Here is a 19,539-nt window from a genome sequence, read left to right as displayed (position 1 = left end):
AGAATAATCATTCCGGCAAGCCAAAGACAAAATGTTCTTGCACAGCTGCATGAGTCCCATCAAGGGATTCAAAGAACCAAAGAAAGAGCAAGACAGTTGATGTACTGGCCTGGTATGTCCAAAGATATTGAGTCAGCTGTTGGCAGTTGTTTTGTGTGTGCTTGTTTTGCCCCAAATAATCAAAAGGAACCACTTAAACCCCATGAGATCCCAGAAGGGCCATGGCAGAAGGTGGGAGTGGATATATTTGAACAGGACAATCGCTCTTTTCTGTTGGTAATTGACTATTTCTCAAAATACCCAGAAGTAGTAAGTTTACCTGATAAAACTGCAAGAACAGTAATTGTCAAGATGAAATCTGTGTTTGCAAGACATGGAACTCCATTAATTGTGGTGAGTGATAATATGCCATTTGCGAGTCAAGAATTCAAAGTATTTGCGAAAGAATGGGGATTTGAACAATGCTTTAGTAGTCCGGGGTATCCACAATCTAATGGTATGGTAGAACGAGCCATCCAGTCTATAAAACAACTTACACATAAAGTAGGAAAGGCAAGGGGTGATCTGTATGCAGCATTGTTGGAGTACCGGAATACACCTGTGACAGGACTATCATATTCACCTGCACAAATATTGATGGGCAGAATGCTGAGAAGTAAACTTCCCATAACAACTGACTTATTATGTCCTAGGATTCCTATTAACGTGCGTCAAGATCTACAAAGAGCTCAGGAAAGACAGAAACATTTTTATGATCGAACAGCAAGACCCCTCAAACCACTAAGAGAGGGAGATTTGGTATGGATGCAATCCAATAATTGCAAAGAAAGATGGCTTCCTGCCGTTGTGATAGAAAAATGTAAACAGCCTCGGTCATATCTAATAAAGAATCAGGACGGTCGCGTATATCGGCGTAATAGGCGTCAATTAAAACAACGGAACCAAACACCCGAAACTACAATTCAAGGAAATACAACATATAATGGTTCTAAAGGGATGTTTGTGAACAAAAGTGACGCACATGTAATAGCAGATAGAAAGCCAACGTATGTGACATTGCATGGCAGGCCTGTGTTTGAACCTGTAAGGTACACTCCTTAGAAGGATGGTGCTGAAGACCATCCTCAACGGTGGGCTAAGTACTAGTGACCTCTGGCCCCATAGAAGACATATTTTCTTACCTGTCTAGTGATGTAATGAAGCTGCCAAGTTTTAATGAGAGACTTTTGTAATTTTGATGTATGATTTTTTTTAACACTTTTATAAAATGTATTTTGTTTTGTCTTGTCAGATGTGTAGTTATTATGTATGAAGGGGAGATGTGGTATACTGTGCCTTTAAGCCACACTCTCTGGTTGCTACAGCTGTAATGTAAGAACTACTGATTGCTGGGATATATAGCTTTTGTGCACCCAAAGCCTCAGTAGCCTTCCTAATGTTTGGAATAAACTCTTTCCTACAAGACTCTGCTGGCTGTTGAGCTTCCTTCATACGAAGAATACTACAATAGGGATATTTGTTTTAGGAAACAATATGTCTTGGGAACACTATCTCCATCTTTGGTTGGGAAACATATTGCTCTCTAGGTGTTGCTGTATTGGAGCTCACATCAACTCTTGCCATTGTCGGTGCTTGCTAGGGTTGATGGTAGCTGCAATCCAAAAATAACCAGAAGGAAGTATGCTCAACACCCTTGATTACCCAGGTTTCATTCACGGGTAATGAGATTTGGCTATGCTGAACCACAGTTCTCAGCTGTGTCTACAGTCATCCTGGAATAAAATATTACTTTTACAATATTCATAGTTGGGTGTATTGATTAAAATGAGGTTGTATTTTTAATTGTAATTCTATTGTGGGAAATTCTGACTCTTTGTTTTGGCTGCCAGATGGAATGAGCAGCTTTTCTGCAGACAAATATTTTCCCTTTTCCTTATTTATTTTTTAAATAATATGGTTGTTAATGAGCACTTATAAAAGTAAAGTGAGTCCATTCATCCTTTCCTCTGCAAGAAAAATGCTTACTTGATTTCATAGATCTGTCTCTCCTGTAGGGTGCAGCAAGCTCCCATTAGGGCAAACTTACTTCAAGTCCACGAATAATAGAGTCTAGGAGTTTTCAAACATGATCTCTCTCTCCCTCCACTTCTATGTGACTTTTGTACAAATATTGTTTCTTTCAAACATAACAAAAAAATCTGATCAAGTGAATCCTGAAGCCTTTTTTTTGGTGTGCATTAACTTACACCCTTCTGTTGAGCTTCTTGATAAAAGATCTGAATAGCTAATGTCCCCTTTTAAATGCATCCATTTGATTTTCTTTTTCTTTCCTTTCCTCTTTCTCCCTTTCAAGGACTGGGGACAAAGGAATAAAGAGGATTCTTCTCTCTGTGTCTTCTCCTTCACTCAAAGTTATGCAAAGCCTGGAGCCTTGGTTTAATTGTGCGGCTGTATTCCTCCAGAGGGCTGGAAAAGAGACTTTGTAAAAGCCTCCAGCCCCAGCAATCCTCTTCCTTCTTCCTTCTTCGCTACCTGCCTTGGAATGGATACTGGCAAAGACTGGGAATCTTGACAGAAAAGTGACAGCAAAGCAGGAGAAAAACATGGTTTGTCCCCTCTGGAAAGCCTCAAACCAGTTCTTCCCATTGGTTCCAGCACTTTGAAAGGCTATTTATTTTTCCTCCAGCACTTACAGGATTTCAGTGAGCCAGCACCCAAGCCAGCCAAACTAAGGAGTCTGGTACATGTCAACCAACTGGACTTCCATGGGTCTTTAGGCTGCAGGGTTTTGAGTGTTCAGGGATCTTTGGCAATGACTGGGAAGACCGGGGGATCCCTGTGCATGGAGCCACTCTCCTTCTGCCTCCTCTTGAGTGTCTGCTGTGGCTGGTGGTATCAGCCAGCCAGCTCTGCCAGACCCAAAGGTCAGGGCCATCCCCACATGAACTCCATCCGTCTCGATGGGGACATCACCTTAGGCGGCCTCTTCCCTGTCCATGGGAGGGGCTCTGAAGGCAAGGCCTGTGGGGAGCTGAAGAAAGAGAAGGGGATTCACCGCCTGGAGGCCATGCTTTTTGCTCTGGACCGAATCAACAATGACCCAGACTTACTTCCAAACATCACCTTGGGGGCTCGCATCTTGGACACCTGTTCTCGAGATACCCATGCCTTGGAACAGTCGCTCACCTTTGTTCAGGCACTGATTGAGAAGGACAGCACCGAGGTGCGCTGCGTGAATGGCGGGCCACCTATCATCACCAAGCCGGAACGTGTGGTTGGAGTGATAGGGGCATCTGGCAGCTCCGTCTCCATTATGGTGGCCAACATTTTGCGCCTCTTCAAGGTAAGGTTGTGGGCCCACTCTTCTCTGCACAGGATCATTTGCAATTCAAATCCTTAGTTCTTGCTACTGCAGCTGCAAAAATAACTGCCTGTGACTGTTAAGTGGAGAGAAAAAAAGCCACTAAAGTAGGTTTTAACCATAATTATAGAGACGTAGTTCTTGCTCCCTGGTGAGGAAAGAGGAGGAGAATTAGAGTTCTTGCTGTGTCTCTGTGGGTGTTTAAAGAGCTCCCTGTCTCCCTTAAGGAGTCTGACCATTCCCTTTCTTTCCCAACATGGTACTTAGGACTTGTCCCCTCCTTCCCTGTGTGTCTTCCAGTTCTGTAAGGGAAAACTGACAAGCTGATTCTGATGTGGGAAGGATGCTGCACAGAGTGGTGAATGGGGTTTTTTTTGGGGGGGGGGAATTATATGTTTCATTTTACAGCTGAGAGGAATATTCATGCTGTGCATTATCCCACATGATGCTGTGGGAGGGTGAGGGGGTGGGTAAAATGAGAAACCTGATCCACTAAAGCATTTAGAAATCAATATGAGGAGGGAAAGGCCCCTTTTCTTGTGTACATGGTAATTTCTAATGCTCAAGGGCATAGGTGGGATGTCCTCCCCCAGACTGAATTACCTTTTGCTGCTAGAGTATTACAAAAATTCTCATGCATTTCCTTCCAAAGTTCTTAGCTTCCTGGATGGCGCAGAGTTTTTGAAGACCAAATGGCAATAAAAGCACATTTCTGTATAACCTTGTTCTAATACACTCCAGTGCAAAGCATACCATGAGAAAGGGAGTATTCTTTTTAGAGAAAAAATGGAGAAAGTCTACGTCTCCAGATGTTGCTAGATTGCGACTTCCATCAACTACAGACAATATGGCCAGTGATGAGGATGATAGGTGTTGCACGCTGCTAGGGAGCCACATATTTCTCAAATGTATTCTAGAAGGGGAAAAAGTATTTTCCTGGAATGTCAGGGAACAGGGACCATTCTTGTGTTGGAGACCACTTCTTGAAAAAGAATCTCACTTCCAGAGTCCTCAATCCTAAAGTCCCGAGTAAGGCTGAGAATTATGATCCTAAAAGGTAACCTTTCCAAGCTCTGCAGCAGATTCACGGCCAGGAGAGAGTTCATTTTTAAATCCATTCTAAAGAAGCATTGGTTTCAATACTACAGTACAACTCAGTGTCTCTTTGTATAATGGGAGGAAGGAGTGCTTGGTTAATACTAGATTGAAGGCCAGAGGTTGCTACGCCTCTTAGATACCAGGGTCATGCATGGCTATTCACAGTGGTGTAGCTTTGATTTCATACCCTCACTTACCAGAAGCTGCATGCTCCCTTTTGCTCTGTCAGCTGATAATTAGCTGATCAAAGGTATAATATTAACTGGACTCCAGCTCACAGAAGCTTCCATGTGGCTGTACTGTACCAGAGCTGTCAAAGCATCTGTCTGATTTCTTGTGGCTTCTCCATTACACAACAGATGCTCTTGAACTGTTTTCAGGTTTGACTGGCATTCCAGGTAAAGGAACAGCCCGAGGGACAGTTTAGACATTACCTCTTGTTGCCTCTTTAATTTTTCTAACAGGCTGACAAGTCAACCTGAAATTAATGTAAGCTCATTTTAGACTATATGAAATGGAGAACTACATTGCGGAACCTTATGAGCAGGATTCTGATGCCTCTCTCTTTTAAAAGGCAATGATGGTGGACCTAATATTGACTAAGGTTTCTCAGAAGAAAGCGGGGGTGTTGATGGGGGTGGGGGTAAGCTCCCTTCTCATTACAGTTTCCTAGCTGAAAAGCTGTCATTCTCCAGGACTTTTATTCTAATCAGCTCGGGGAGTGGAGGGGGGGGGGGGATCCTGCCTGTAGGGGAAAATGATGCAGTGAGATAAAATTCAACTTGCACTAAAATCTTGGTCCTCATTCAGATCTGGGACACTTGCAGCTTCTGTTACTTTTAAGAAAAGGGGTTTAAAAGAGGAGCATGTGGTTCTCCACACAACCCTTTACCATTAGATGTGCTGACTAAGGCAGATCGGACTTGCAGTCCAACAACATCTGGAAGGCCACATAATGTTCATCTCTGAATAACTTCACATATTTTCACAAACCTAAAAGTACCTGTATTTTCATTTGCCTGCCTGCCTAGTAGCTATCTTTGTATCCCAATTGTTATAAGGTGGTTTAGAAATAAAAAAGTAAAGGCACAATGCATAAAAATGAAATCTAAAACATAATAAAACAAAAGGATAAACCTCTCTTCTCTGAGTTCAGTAGGTTCTGGGGATCTGATCTTCATTCCAGGACCCACTGCAAATGAGGTCCTGAAATGAAGTCAAAATGCAGTTTGATGTTTTGTTCCATTTCTATCAGGTGGGGGCTTGGAGAAAGAGCCACACTATTTCCTATTTCTGCCTGGGACCCATATGGTCTCTACATGACTGAATATAATATAAACATGACCTGAGATCTCATGCGCTGCAACAGCTCGCTTGGCAAAAGGCTCAGGGCAGATTCTCAGGTGCATTAGCAAACATCCCAAATACTTTCCCTGCAGCTGCAAATGTCAAAAGCTGTCACTTTTTATCCCAGAAGGAAGGAACCTTTGTGATGCATCCAATGATTGCTCAAAGTACAGTGTTTTTAAGGATATTTCAGGAAACTGGCACTGTTTTTTGCCTTCTGCCAGACTTCAGCTAGAGGAATCTTGACCATTTTTGATGATGTTGATTATAATTCACTTACTGAATGCCTCCGTCAGAGGTATCATTTAAACTAATGTTGCTATTTATGAATTCTGAAAACACCAGACAAAGACATATGAAAGCATTTGCATTTCTATTAATTGCCCTAATTCTAATTCTAATTCTAATGGAACTTAGTGGGGCAGCAGTCATCATTACTAGCAAATAAATCCTGTACTAGTCTACTTGAAAGTCAGTGTCATTAAGTTCAATGTGGATTACTTATAGACTTCCTGTATGGGAGGAAGTCTATAAGTATTTCTAAAGAAATATGAGGAAACAAATCAGTAGTCTCATGTTATCTTTTAAACCAGTGGTTCTCAACCTGTGGGTCCTCAGGTGTTTTGGCCTACAACTCCCAGAAATCCCAGCCAGTTTACCAGCTGTTAGGATTTCTGGGAGTTGAAGGCCAAAACATCTGGGGACCCACAGGTTGAGAACCACTGTTTTAAACCAATATTGATTATTGTTATATACGTTTTAGTGACAAAGTCTTCTTCAGGAGTTAGCAACCTGAATCATGGTGCCTAGAGTTTAATAAAAGCCCCATTATTCTGTGGTGCAAAAGGGTCCCAGGTCTAGCAAGTATCTGACTTTGTGTGGCATATTGCAAAACTTTTACTGTTGAATAAGGCCTTCCAAATAGCTCTATTATTGAAAGGACATCAGGGCAGTGCAGTTTGCTTTCCTTGCAAATGATCAAGGAAGTACTGGGAAACTTGAAAATAACATGAATGACAATACACTGCAATTAAATTAATTGCTTCTCATTTTTAACTTTGTAGCCTTTGAAGAAAACAAAAGCACATGCACTTTAGATTCAATATAATGAAAGAAAGCACGGTCTGTTGAAAGGACAATGGTAGCTATAACCTCTGAATGAGCTACTTTCTTTTCATGTGATCACCTACAGGCAGCTCAATAGTTGTAAAAGATCATGGGAAAGGGCAACCTTCACTCAATCTATTCTAAACAATGTAACACTAGACTAACTTTAGTGCTGTATTCTAGCACATTCATAGGATTTTATTGCATTGGCAAATCAGCACTATTGCACAAATGGAGAGAGTTGTGATAATTAAGATGCTCGTGCTGTATGTAGCTGCTATCACTGATACATATCACTGATACAATGATAGCAGATACATATGGTATTAGTATCTTCATTATCATATCTCTCTCCTTTAGCGCAATAGTGCTGATTTGCCAATCCATGGTATCATGGTCATGCTTCCAAATACTCTCGTAACCCTAACCTCTTGCCACTCTGTGATTTATTACTATTAAGCAGTTTTGCAGTTCCAGCAATGGATAACTTTAAAAACCCAAATATACTGTAAATTATAAAATAAACAGCTCAGGTATGGTGAGGGGGAAGGGGGAGAGTGGAAGAGAAAGAGAATCCCATCCCCTGATGTTACCTTGCTGCCAGTATGTCAGCACCGAATTTGAATGGGCTCATCACAACAGGTAGATGGGGAAAATATGACAGGAGAGATACTGTAGCTATTGATGAGGTTTCTCCATCAATCACTAAGGGTGAGTTAATTGTGTGGAGGAGGCAACAGGATGTTCACAGAGTCATGTGATAGTTGATAGTTCTCTTTCAATGCTGTTTTGCCTCCCTTGTGTGATACAGTCCACACTGAAAAGAGGTGTAGTTCATATCTACTGCAATATTGTAAGTCCTGTAAGAATTTAGATCAGTGTTCCTTAAAGTGGTGGTCTGTTGACTGATGTCTACCCATTGTGGCAACTCATGGTGTCACCCCCACGGACCTCTTTCTGTACAGAACATTCTATATACTGTAGCTAGAATACCAGAACATTTGCCAAAATCAACTATAAAAAGCAGCAGCAGCAACAAAACAACATAGAATCATAGAATCATAGAATCATAGAATAGTAGAGTTGGAAGAGACCTCAAGGGCCATCTAGTCCAACCCCCCGCTAAGAAGCAGGAAATCGCATTCAAAGCACCCCCGACAGATGGCCATCCAGCCTCTGCTTAAAAGCCTCCAAAGAAGGAGCCTCCACCACGGCCCGGGGGAGAGAGTTCCACTGCCGAACAGCCCTCACAGTGAGGAAGTTCTTCCTGATGTTCAGGTGGAATCTCCTTTCCTGTAGTTTGAAGCCATTGTTCCGTGTCCTAGTCTGCAGGGCAGCAGAAAATAAGCTTGCTCCCTCCTCCCTATGACTTCCCCTCACATATTTGTACATGGCTATCATGTCTCCTCTCAGCCTTCTCTTCTGCAGGCTAAACATGCCCAGCTCTTTAAGCCTCTCCTCATAGGGCTTGTTCTCCAGACCCTTAATCATTTTAGTTGCCCTCCTCTGGACGCTTTCCAGCTTGTCAGCATCTCCCTTCATCTGCGGTGCCCAAAACTGGACACAGTATTCCAGGTGTGGTCTGACCAAGGCAGAATAGAGGGGGAGCATGACTTCCCTGGATCTAGACGTTATTCCCCTATTGATGCAGGCCAAAGTCCCATTGGCTTTTTTAGCTGCCGCATCACATTGTAGGCTCATGTTTAACTTGTTGTCCACGAGGACTCCAAGATCTTTTTCGCACACACTGCTGTCAAGCCAGGCGTCCCCCATTCTGTATCTTTGATTTCCATTTTTTCTGCCGAAGTGAAGTATCTTGCATTTGTCCCTGTTGAACTTCATTTTGTTAGTTTCGGCCCATCTCTCTAGTCTGTCAAGATCATTTTGAATTCTGCTCCTGTCTTCTGGAGTGTTAGCTATCCCTCCGAGTTTGGTGTCATCTGCAAACTTGATGATCGTGCCTTCTAACCCTTCGTCTAAGTCGTTAATAAAGATGTTGAACAGAACCGGGCCCAGGACGGAGCCCTGCGGCACTCCACTTGTCACTTCTTTCCATGATGAAGACGACGCATTGGTGAGCACCCTTTGGGTTCGTTCGCTTAGCCAATTACAGATCCACCTAACCGTAGTTTTGTCTAGCCCACATTTTACTAGTTTGTTTGCCAGAAGGTCGTGGGGGACTTTGTCGAAGGCCTTACTGAAATCTAGATATGCTACATCCACGGCATTCCCTGTATCGACCCAACTCGTAACTCTATCGAAAAAAGAGATCAGATTAGTCTGGCATGACTTGTTTTTGGTAAATCCGTGTTGACTATTAGCAATGACCGCATTTGTTTCTAAGTGTTTGCAGACCACTTCCTTAATGATCTTTTCCAGAATCTTGCCTGGTATTGATGTGAGGCTGACCGGACGGTAATTGTTTGGGTCGTTCTTTTTTCCCTTCTTGAAGATAGGGACCACATTCGCCCTCCTCCAATCTGCTGGGACTTCTCCTGTTCTCCAAGAACTCTCGAAGATGATTGCCAGTGGTTCTGAAATAACTTCCGCTAGTTCCTTCAATACTCTTGGATGTAGCTGATCTGGCCCTGGGGACTTGAATTCGTTTAGAGTGGCCAGGTGTTCCTGGACAACTTGTTTCCCTATTTGGGGTTGGATTTCCCCCAATCCTTCGTCCATTCCATGTTGCTGAGGTTGAAGATGGCTTTCTTTTTGTGAGAAGACCGAGGCAAAGAAGGCATTAAGCAGTTCTGCCTTTTCCCTATCCCCTGTCACCATCACCCCATCTACTCCTTGCAGTGGCCCTATCGCCTCCTTTTTCTTCCTTTTTCTACCAACATAAGCAAAAAAACCTTTTTTGTTGTTTTTTATGTCCCTGGCAAGCCTGAGCTCATTTTGCGCTTTAGCCTTGCGAACCTTTTCCCTACAGGAGTTGGCTATACGTTTGAATTCTTCTTTGGTGATTTCTCCCCTTTTCCACTTCTTGTGCATGTCACTTTTGAGCTTTAGCTCAGTTAGAAGTTCTTTGGACATCCATTCTGGCTTCTTTGCACTTGTCTTATTTTTCTTCTTTGTTGGCACTGTTTGCATTTGCGCCTTGAGTATTTCACTTTTGAAAAACTCCCATCCATCCTTAACTCCCTTGTTTTTTAATATCGGCGTCCATGGAATGCCGCTCAGTAATTCCTTCATTTTTTGGAAGTCAGCTCTCTTAAAGTCCAGAATGCGTGTTTGACTTGTCTTAGTTTCAGCATTCCTTTGTATTGCAAACTGCAGGAGCACATGGTCACTTGCCCCTAAGGATCCAACCACTTCAACTGTATTGATCAGGTCTTCCACATTTGTTAAGATTAGATCAAGAGTTGCTGATCCCCTTGTTGCCTCTTCTACCTTCTGGACCATAAAATTATCTGCAAGGCAAGTGAGGAATTTGTTGGACTTTGTACTCTTGGCTGAGTTTGTTTTCCAGCAGATATCGGGATAATTGAAATCGCCCATGACTACTATATCTCTTCTTTGTGCCTGTTTGGTCAGCTGTTGACAGAAGGCTTCATCAAGTCCTTCATCCTGACTCGGAGGTCTGTAGTAGACACCCACGACAAGATCTTTTTGAGTCCCGGTTCCCTTGATTCTTATCCAGATGCTTTCAAGCTGGTTTCCCGGATTACAGTCTTGCATTTCTTCTGCAACGTAACTGTTTTTGACATATAAAGCTACTCCCCCTCCTCTCCCCTTTGTTCTATTTATGTGAAAGAGGTTATAGCCCTCAATGGTTAAATTCCAGTGATGGGAGTCATCCCACCAGGTTTCAGTGATGCCTATGACATTGTATGTGTGGTGCTGTGCTAGGAGTTGGAGTTCGTCTTGCTTATTTCCCATGCTCTGAGCATTAGTGTAAAGACATGTAAGCCCCTGTGACCTCCCCTCGAACTGTTTATTTGGGATTATTGTGCTCTCTGTACTTGGTCCTTGCTGTGTTTGTGCAGCCCTCCGTTTAGCCTTACGGCGGTTCCCTGTGGTCGTGGGTAATATAGTGTTCGCCAGGCTGTTGTTCCCCTCCCCCAGTGGATTTAGTTTAAAGTGCGCCTGATGAGGTTTGTGAGTCTGTGTGCAAAAAGATGTTTTCCTACTTGTGTGAGATGCACCCCATCGCTTGCCAGTAGTCCATCCTCTTGGAAGAGTAGACCATGGTCAAGGAAGCCAAAATGCTCCTCTTGACACCATTTTCTGAGCCAGTTATTGACCTGTACTATTTTTCCGGCCCTTGTAGAGCCATGTCCTACAACGGGGAGGAGGGATGAAAAGATCACATGTACATTATACAGTTTTAGCTTTGTTCCCAGAGCTCGAAAATCATTTGTGATCTTTTGAAAAGTATGCCTAGCGGTGTCATTGGTACCTACATGAATCAACATAAGGTGGGGAGGGTGATGGGGCTTTAGGAGCCTGCTGAGCCTCTGAGTGATATGGTGTATTTTTGCCCCCGGGAGGCAGCATGTTTCTCGAGCCATCCCATCCGGTCTGGAAATGATGGCTTCCGTTCCTCTAAGGAGGGAGTCACCTACTACCAAGACCTGTTTCCTTTGAGGATTGACAGGGTCCCTTTTGTGCAAGACAGTGTGTATGTCCCCTGAAGAGTGTTCCTGTTGAAGTGAATCATGTAGGTGTAAAGTGTTGTCCTCCTCCTCAACATCCCCAGTGCATTCATCAATGACAATCCATTGAGATACATCCGAGAGCCCATTACTCTCCCAAGGATGTTCCTGTTGCTCCTGGTCTATGATTGGGGATGGAGCATTTGCATGATTACATAAGTGTGACTGTGGTGATGCACTGTCCCTGTCAGGGCTATCCCCTGCGCATTGATCCAGGATGGTCCCACATCAATACCAGGCAAGATTCTGGAAAAGATCATTAAGGAAGTGGTCTGCAAACACTTAGAAACAAATGCGGTCATTGCTAATAGTCAACACGGATTTACCAAAAACAAGTCATGCCAGACTAATCTGATCTCTTTTTTCGATAGAGTTACGAGTTGGGTCGATACAGGGAATGCCGTGGATGTAGCATATCTAGATTTCAGTAAGGCCTTCGACAAAGTCCCCCATGACCTTCTGGCAAACAAACTAGTAAAATGTGGGCTAGACAAAACTACGGTTAGGTGGATCTGTAATTGGCTAAGCGAACGAACCCAAAGGGTGCTCACCAATGCGTCGTCTTCATCATGGAAAGAAGTGACAAGTGGAGTGCCGCAGGGCTCCGTCCTGGGCCCGGTTCTGTTCAACATCTTTATTAACGACTTAGACGAAGGGTTAGAAGGCACGATCATCAAGTTTGCAGATGACACCAAACTCGGAGGGATAGCTAACACTCCAGAAGACAGGAGCAGAATTCAAAACGATCTTGACAGACTAGAGAGATGGGCCGAAACTAACAAAATGAAGTTCAACAGGGACAAATGCAAGATACTTCACTTCGGCAGAAAAAATGGAAATCAAAGATACAGAATGGGGGACGCCTGGCTTGACAGCAGTGTGTGCGAAAAAGATCTTGGAGTCCTCGTGGACAACAAGTTAAACATGAGCCTACAATGTGATGCGGCAGCTAAAAAAGCCAATGGGACTTTGGCCTGCATCAATAGGGGAATAACGTCTAGATCCAGGGAAGTCATGCTCCCCCTCTATTCTGCCTTGGTCAGACCACACCTGGAATACTGTGTCCAGTTTTGGGCACCGCAGATGAAGGGAGATGCTGACAAGCTGGAAAGCGTCCAGAGGAGGGCAACTAAAATGATTAAGGGTCTGGAGAACAAGCCCTATGAGGAGAGGCTTAAAGAGCTGGGCATGTTTAGCCTGCAGAAGAGAAGGCTGAGAGGAGACATGATAGCCATGTACAAATATGTGAGGGGAAGTCATAGGGAGGAGGGAGCAAGCTTATTTTCTGCTGCCCTGCAGACTAGGACACGGAACAATGGCTTCAAACTACAGGAAAGGAGATTCCACCTGAACATCAGGAAGAACTTCCTCACTGTGAGGGCTGTTCGGCAGTGGAACTCTCTCCCCCGGGCCGTGGTGGAGGCTCCTTCTTTGGAGGCTTTTAAGCAGAGGCTGGATGGCCATCTGTCGGGGGTGCTTTGAATGCGATTTCCTGCTTCTTAGCGGGGGGTTGGACTAGATGGCCTTTGAGGTCTCTTCCAACTCTACTATTCTATGATTCTATGATTCTATGATTCTATGGTCCACTGAGTGGTATCTAAGAAACTGTGGTCCTCCACAAGATGTGTTTCCTGATTGTATGTTAATGATGTAAGAATTTCAAATCTGTTGTGTAAATGCAGCTGAGCAGAGGAGTTCTGTGGAGGCTGCCTGGTCCTGCGTCTCCTTCTATGGGTGACCTCCTTCCAAGCCTGAGGGTTGTCTACCTTTGAGTTGATCTCCCCATAAGGTTCCTGATCATGGTCTTGGTGGTGTTGGTGTGATGCAGGCTGCTGATCTACAGCAGCGTGTTGTGCAGTGTCCAAGAAGAGCTCGAGTGCCTGAATGTCCTTAAGGGTCTTAATACGGTGCTACAAGCAACATTGTGTGCTTGTAGAGCATGCCGTCAAAACCACATGATGTGAAGCGCCATTGTAATTGGGTAATAATGAAGGTTCTGATCAGAGTGCATGCAGAATAGAAAGACAAAAACTAAATTAGTACAGCATTTTAGGCTGGTAGGTAAATTCATCCAAGTAAATGGAGCTAATGAAAAATGTTTTATGTTTATATTCAACAGGGGTATTTTTAAAATAAAAAGTAATACATATTGAAATACTGCACTAAAATATTATAGACCATCATTTTGTTGTTACCTGTTCTGATGGTGGTACCTGGTGTGGTTTGCATATCCCCGATACTCTCCCTAGTGGCACCATTGCTATGAACTTTTCCAGGGCTGCAAATAACCCATGCCTAGCATTGACTGCAGTTTCAGATTTCTCCATTCGTTTGTGCTCTTTCCTAATCTCTCCTTTTGCTGAAATGGCAGAAGGTGTATTAGGCAAGCACAAGGTGCTAATAGGTCTACATGTCTTCCTGCTATAAGCTTCCAAATAGCATGGATTTGTTAGTCTTTAAACTGAAAGGTTAAAAATTATGTTTCACTTTCAAAATTTATCCTCTTGTGGTTTTACAAAGAATGGAGTGGCTGGTATAGGACAGTTTGACAGTTTCTTTTCTAATCTGTCTTCAGCTGCACTTTCCATATGGATGCTTTATTGTAGATATCCTATCCTGGGAGCCAATTTACCTTATAAATGAAACAGGTTGGGGTCTGATGAAAACCTACAAAATGACATATGAGCATTGCTGTGGGCTTCAGGACGGCACAGAAAGTAAGGTACATTTTTAGGATGGAGCCATTTTTAAAACATGATAAAATTCTCCACATTTTCTAAGAGGAAGCCATAATTTTATCTACGAGGTTATTTATTTGGAGCCCCCGGTGGTGCAGCAGGGAAACTTCTGAGCTGCTGAGCTTGCTGACTGAAAGGTCAGCGGTTTGAATCTGGGGAGCAGGGTGAACTCCCACTGTTAGTCCCAGCTTATGCCAACCTAGCAGTTTGAAAACATGCAAATGTGAGTAGATCAATAGGTACCGCTCCGGCAGGAAGGTAATAGTGCTCCATGCAGTCATGCCGGCCACATGACCTTGGAGGTGTCTACAAACAACGCTGGTTCTTCAGCTTAGAAATGAAGATGAGCACCAACCCTCAGAGTTGGTCACGACTGGACTTAATGTCAGGGGAAAACCTTTACCTTAGTAAGCACCATGAACATGCCTAAGATCCCTACCAATGTCCTCCACAAACATCATACTGCCTTCTAAGATTTCCTTAAAAACCTGAGAGTGTGCACTCTTTTCTTAGATTGCCTACTCTTTTCTTAGATAGCCTTAAAAGCCTTAAAAACCTGTGTTTGTTGGACTCTTTACCTTTAAAAACCTGAGTCTGGGCTGATTCTTGAGTGTGGGCTAGCTGTAATTAAGGCTTGCTGCTCTGCCATTGTTTGGAAGGTGAGGCAAGGCTATTGTTATTGAAAGTGCTGGCTTCCTGTTGAAGCTTTCTGAGCCAGAGTTCACGCAGAGGTGAGGAGAGGAAGCAGGAAAGCAGCTCGCTCCTTGGTTTAGGTAAGGCCTACCCACCACTACAGTAAAACACATTCTTACAGTATATACAATAAACAAAACAACTTTAAAAATACACACACAGGAAGGTGGATAGCATTCTGCCCATAACACACACAATCCTCCTCGGTCACTTCACTCACCAAGAGATGGATCAACAGCAAATACTTGCCACCACATGCACAAGTTGCGGCATGTTCACCTTCTTTGCATAACAGCTACACAACTACACCTGCACCAAGTGTAAACAGATGACTCTGATGGAGCAGAGGATCCAACAACTCGAGGCCCACATTAAGATCCTTAAGGACATTCAGGCACTTGAGCTGTTCTTGGACCTGCATCACACCAACACCACCATGATCAAGAACTTTATGGGGAGATCAACTCAAAGGTAGACAACCCACAGGCTTGGAAGGATGTCACCCATAGAAAGAGACACAGGACCAGGCAGCCTCCGCAGAACTCCTCTGCTCAGTTGGAATTACACAACAGATTCCAAATTCTTACACCACTAACATACAATCAGGAAACACATCTTGTGGAGGACCACAGTTACTTAGATACCACTCAGTGGGCCACTCTTGATCAATGTGCAGGGGATAGCCCTGATGGGGACAGTGCATCACCACATTCACACTTATGTAACCATGCAAATGCTCCATCCCCAATCGTAGACCAGACACAGCAGGAACACCCTTGGGAGAGTGATGGGCTCTTGGACGCATCTCAATGGATTGTCATTGATGAATCCTCCGGGGATGTCGAGGAGGAGGGCAACACTTTACACCCACACGATTCACTTCAACTGGAACACTCTTCAGGGGACATACACACTGTCTTGCACAAAAGGGACCCTGTCAATCCTCAAAGGAAACAGGTCTTGGTAGTAGGTGACTCCCTCCTTAGAGGAACGGAAGCCATCATTTCCAGACCGGATGGGATGGCTCGAGAAACATGCTGCCTCCCGGGGGCAAAAATACACCATATCACTCAGAGGCTCAGCAGGCTCCTAAAGCCCCATCACCCTCCCCACCTTATGTTGATTCATGCAGGTACCAATGACACCACTAGGCATACTTTTCAAAAGATCACAAATGATTTTCGAGCTCTGGGAACAAAGCTAAAACTGTATAATGTACATGTGATCTTTTCATCCCTCCTCCCCGTTGTAGGACACGGCTCTACAAGGGCCGGAAAAATAGTACAGGTCAATAACTGGCTCAGAAAATGGTGCCAAGAGTAGCATTTTGGCTTCCTTGACCATGGTCTACTCTTCCAGGAGGATGGCCTACTGGCAAGCGATGGGGTGCATCTCACACAAGCAGGAAAACATCTTTTTGCACACAGACTCACAAACCTCATCAGGCGCACTTTAAACTAGATCCACTGGGGGAGGGGAACAACAGCCTGGCGAACACTATATTACCCACGGCCACAGGGAACCGCCAAAAGGCTAAACGGAGGGCTGCACAAACACAGCAAGGACCAAGTACAGAGAGCATAATAATCCCAAATAAACAGCTCGAGGGGAGGTCACAGGGGCTTACATGTCTTTACACTAATGCTCAGAGCATGGGAAATAAGCAAGACGAACTCCAACTCTTAGCACAGCACCACACATATGATGTCATAGGCATCACTGAAACCTGGTGGGATGACTCCCATCACTGGAATTTAACCATTGAAGGCTATAACCTCTTTCACAGAAATAGAACAAAGGGGAGAGGAGCGGGAGTAGCTTTATATGTCAAAACCAGTTACATTGCAGAAGAAATGCAAGACTGTAATCCGGGAAACCAGCTTGAAAGCATCTGGATAAGAATCAAGGGAACCGGGACTCAAAAAGATCTTGTCGTGGGTGTCTACTACAGACCTCCGAGTCAGGATGAAGGACTTGATGAAGCCTTCTGTCAACAGCTGACCAAACAGGCACAAAGAAGAGATATAGTAGTCATGGGTGATTTCAATTATCCCGATATCTGCTGGAAAACAAACTCAGCCAAGAGTACAAAGTCCAACAAATTCCTCACTTGCCTTGCAGACAATTTTATGGTCCAGAAGGTAGAAGAGGCAACAAGAGGATCAGCAACTCTTCATCTAATCTTAACAAATGTGGAAGACCTGATCAATACAGTTGAAGTGGTTGGATCCTTAGGGGCAAGTGACCATGTCCTCCTGGAGTTTGCAATATAAAGGAATGCTGAAACTAAGACAAGTCAAACACGCATTCTGGACTTTAAGAGAGCTGACTTCCAAAAAATGAAGGAATTACTGAGCGGCATTCCATGGATGCCGATATTAAAAAACAAGGAAGTTAAGGATGGATGGGAGTTTTTAAAAAGTGAAATACTCAAATGGAAACAGTGCCAACAAAGAAGAAAAATAAGACAAGTGCAAAGAAGCCAGAATGGATGTCCAAAGAACTTCTAACTGAGCTAAAGCTCAAAAGTGACATGCACAAGAAGTGGAAAAGGGGAGAAATCACCAAAGAAGAATTCAAACGTATAGCCAACACCTGTAGGGAAAAGGTTCGCAAGGCTAAAGCGCAAAATGAGCTCAGGCTTGCCAGGGACATAAAAAACAACAAAAAAGGCTTTTTTGCTTACGTTGGTAGAAAAAGGAAGAAAAGGGAGGCGACAGGGCCACTGCAAGGAGAAGATGGGGTGATGGCGACAGGGGACAGGGAAAAGGCAGAACTGCTTAATGCCTTCTTTGCCTCGGTCTTCTCACAAAGCCATCTTCAACCTCAGCAACATGAAATGGACGAAGGACTGGGGGAAATCCAACCCCAAATAGGGAAACAAGTTGTCCAGGAACACCTGGCCACTCTAAACGAATTCAATTCCCCAGGGCCAGATCAGCTACATCCAAGAGTATTGAAGGAACTAGTGGAAGTTATTTCAGAACCACTGGCAATTATCTTCGAGAGTTCTTGGAGAACAGGAGAAGTCCCGGAAGATTGGAGGAGGGTGAATGTGGTCCCTATCTTCAAGAAGGGAAAAAAGAACGACCCAAACAATTATCGTCCGGTCAGCCTCACATCGATACCAGGCAAGATTCTGGAAAAGATCATTAAGGAAGTGGTCTGCGAACACTTAGAAACAAATGCGGTCATTGCTAATAGTCAACACGGATTTACCAAAAACAAGTCATGCCAGACTAATCTGATCTAATCTGATCTGGGCTAGACAAAACTACGGTTGGATCTGTAATTGGCTAAGCGAACGAACCCAAAGGGTGCTCACCAATGCGTCGTCTTCATCATGGAAAGAAGTGACAAGTGGAGTGCCGCAGGCTCCGTCCTGGGCCCAGTTCTGTTCAACATCTTTATTAACGACTTAGACGAAGGGTTAGAAGGCACGATCATCAAGTTTGCAGATGACACAAAACTGGGAGGGATAGCTAACACTCCAGAAGACAGGAGCAGAATTCAAAACGATCTTGACAGACTAGAGAGATGGGCCGAAACTAACAAAATGAAGTTCAACAGGGACAAATGCAAGATACTTCACTTCGGCAGAAAAAAATGGAAATCAAAGATACAGAATGGGGGACGACTGGCTTGACAGCAGTGTGTGCGAAAAAGACCCTGGAGTCCTCGTGGACAACAAGTTAAACATGAGCCAATAATGTGATGCGGCAGCTAAAAAAGCCAACGGGATTCTGGCCTGCATAAATAGGGGAATAGCGTCTAGATTCAGGGAAGTCATGCTCCCCCTCTATTCTGCCTTGGTCAGACCACACATGGAATACTGTGTCCAATTTTGGGCACCACAGTTGAAGGGAGATGTTGACAAGCTGGAAAGCGTCCAAAGGAGGGCGACTAAAATGATTAAGGGTCTGGAGAACAAGCCCTATGAGGAGCGGCTTAAAGAGCTTGGCATGTTTAGCCTGCAGAAGAGCAGGCTGAGAGGAGACATGATAGCCATGTACAAATACGTGAAGTCATAGGGAGGAGGGAGCAAGCTTGTTTTCTGCTGCCCTGCAGACTAGGACATGAAACAATGGCTTCAAACTACAGGAAAGGAGATTCCACCTGAACATCAGGAAGAACTTCCTCACTGTGAGGGCTGTTCGACAGTGGAACTCTCTCCCCCGGGCTGTGGTGGAGGCTCCTTCCTTGGAAGCTTTTAAGCAGAGGCTGGATGGCCATCTGTCGGGGGTGCTTTGAATGCGATTTCCTGCTTCTTGGCAGGGGGTTGGACTGGATGGCCCATGAGGTCTCTTCCAACTCTACTATTCTATGATTCTATGATTCTATGATTCCACCCAAGTGAAAGCTTTCATAGGGGACAATTTCCTCCTAGATTTTCTGTTTTTCCTCCACCAAAAACATCCCAGTGTTCCTTACTCTCTTCATTGTTGTGGTATTTGCATGACTCCACCCACTGCCCCCCTTATCCCTTTCCTAGTCTTTTCTATGGCATACAGCAAACAAAGGAATTGATCAGCAACTGAAC

The 19,539-nt window shown here is 44.1% G+C and overlaps 1 protein-coding gene across 2 annotated transcripts in view; it reads left to right on the top strand.

The window, feature by feature from the left end:
• grm4 (glutamate metabotropic receptor 4) overlaps positions 1-19,539 on the top strand; it is a 451,932-nt gene that overhangs the window by 90,562 nt on the left and 341,831 nt on the right. For both annotated transcript variants that reach the window (XM_062978465.1, XM_003220390.3), the window contains exon 2: positions 2,354-3,343. In XM_062978465.1, the coding sequence (XP_062834535.1) occupies positions 2,813-3,343 (531 nt within the window). In that variant the 5' untranslated portion in view covers positions 2,354-2,812. The remainder of the gene's footprint in view (positions 1-2,353; positions 3,344-19,539) is intronic.

The sequence above is a fragment of the Anolis carolinensis genome, chromosome 4 (assembly GCF_035594765.1).
Source record: "Anolis carolinensis isolate JA03-04 chromosome 4, rAnoCar3.1.pri, whole genome shotgun sequence".
In the NCBI taxonomy this organism is placed as follows: Eukaryota; Metazoa; Chordata; class Lepidosauria; order Squamata; family Dactyloidae; genus Anolis; species Anolis carolinensis.
Note: the sequence above shows the minus strand (reverse complement) of the source record. Positions and strands in the feature narration are given on the sequence as shown.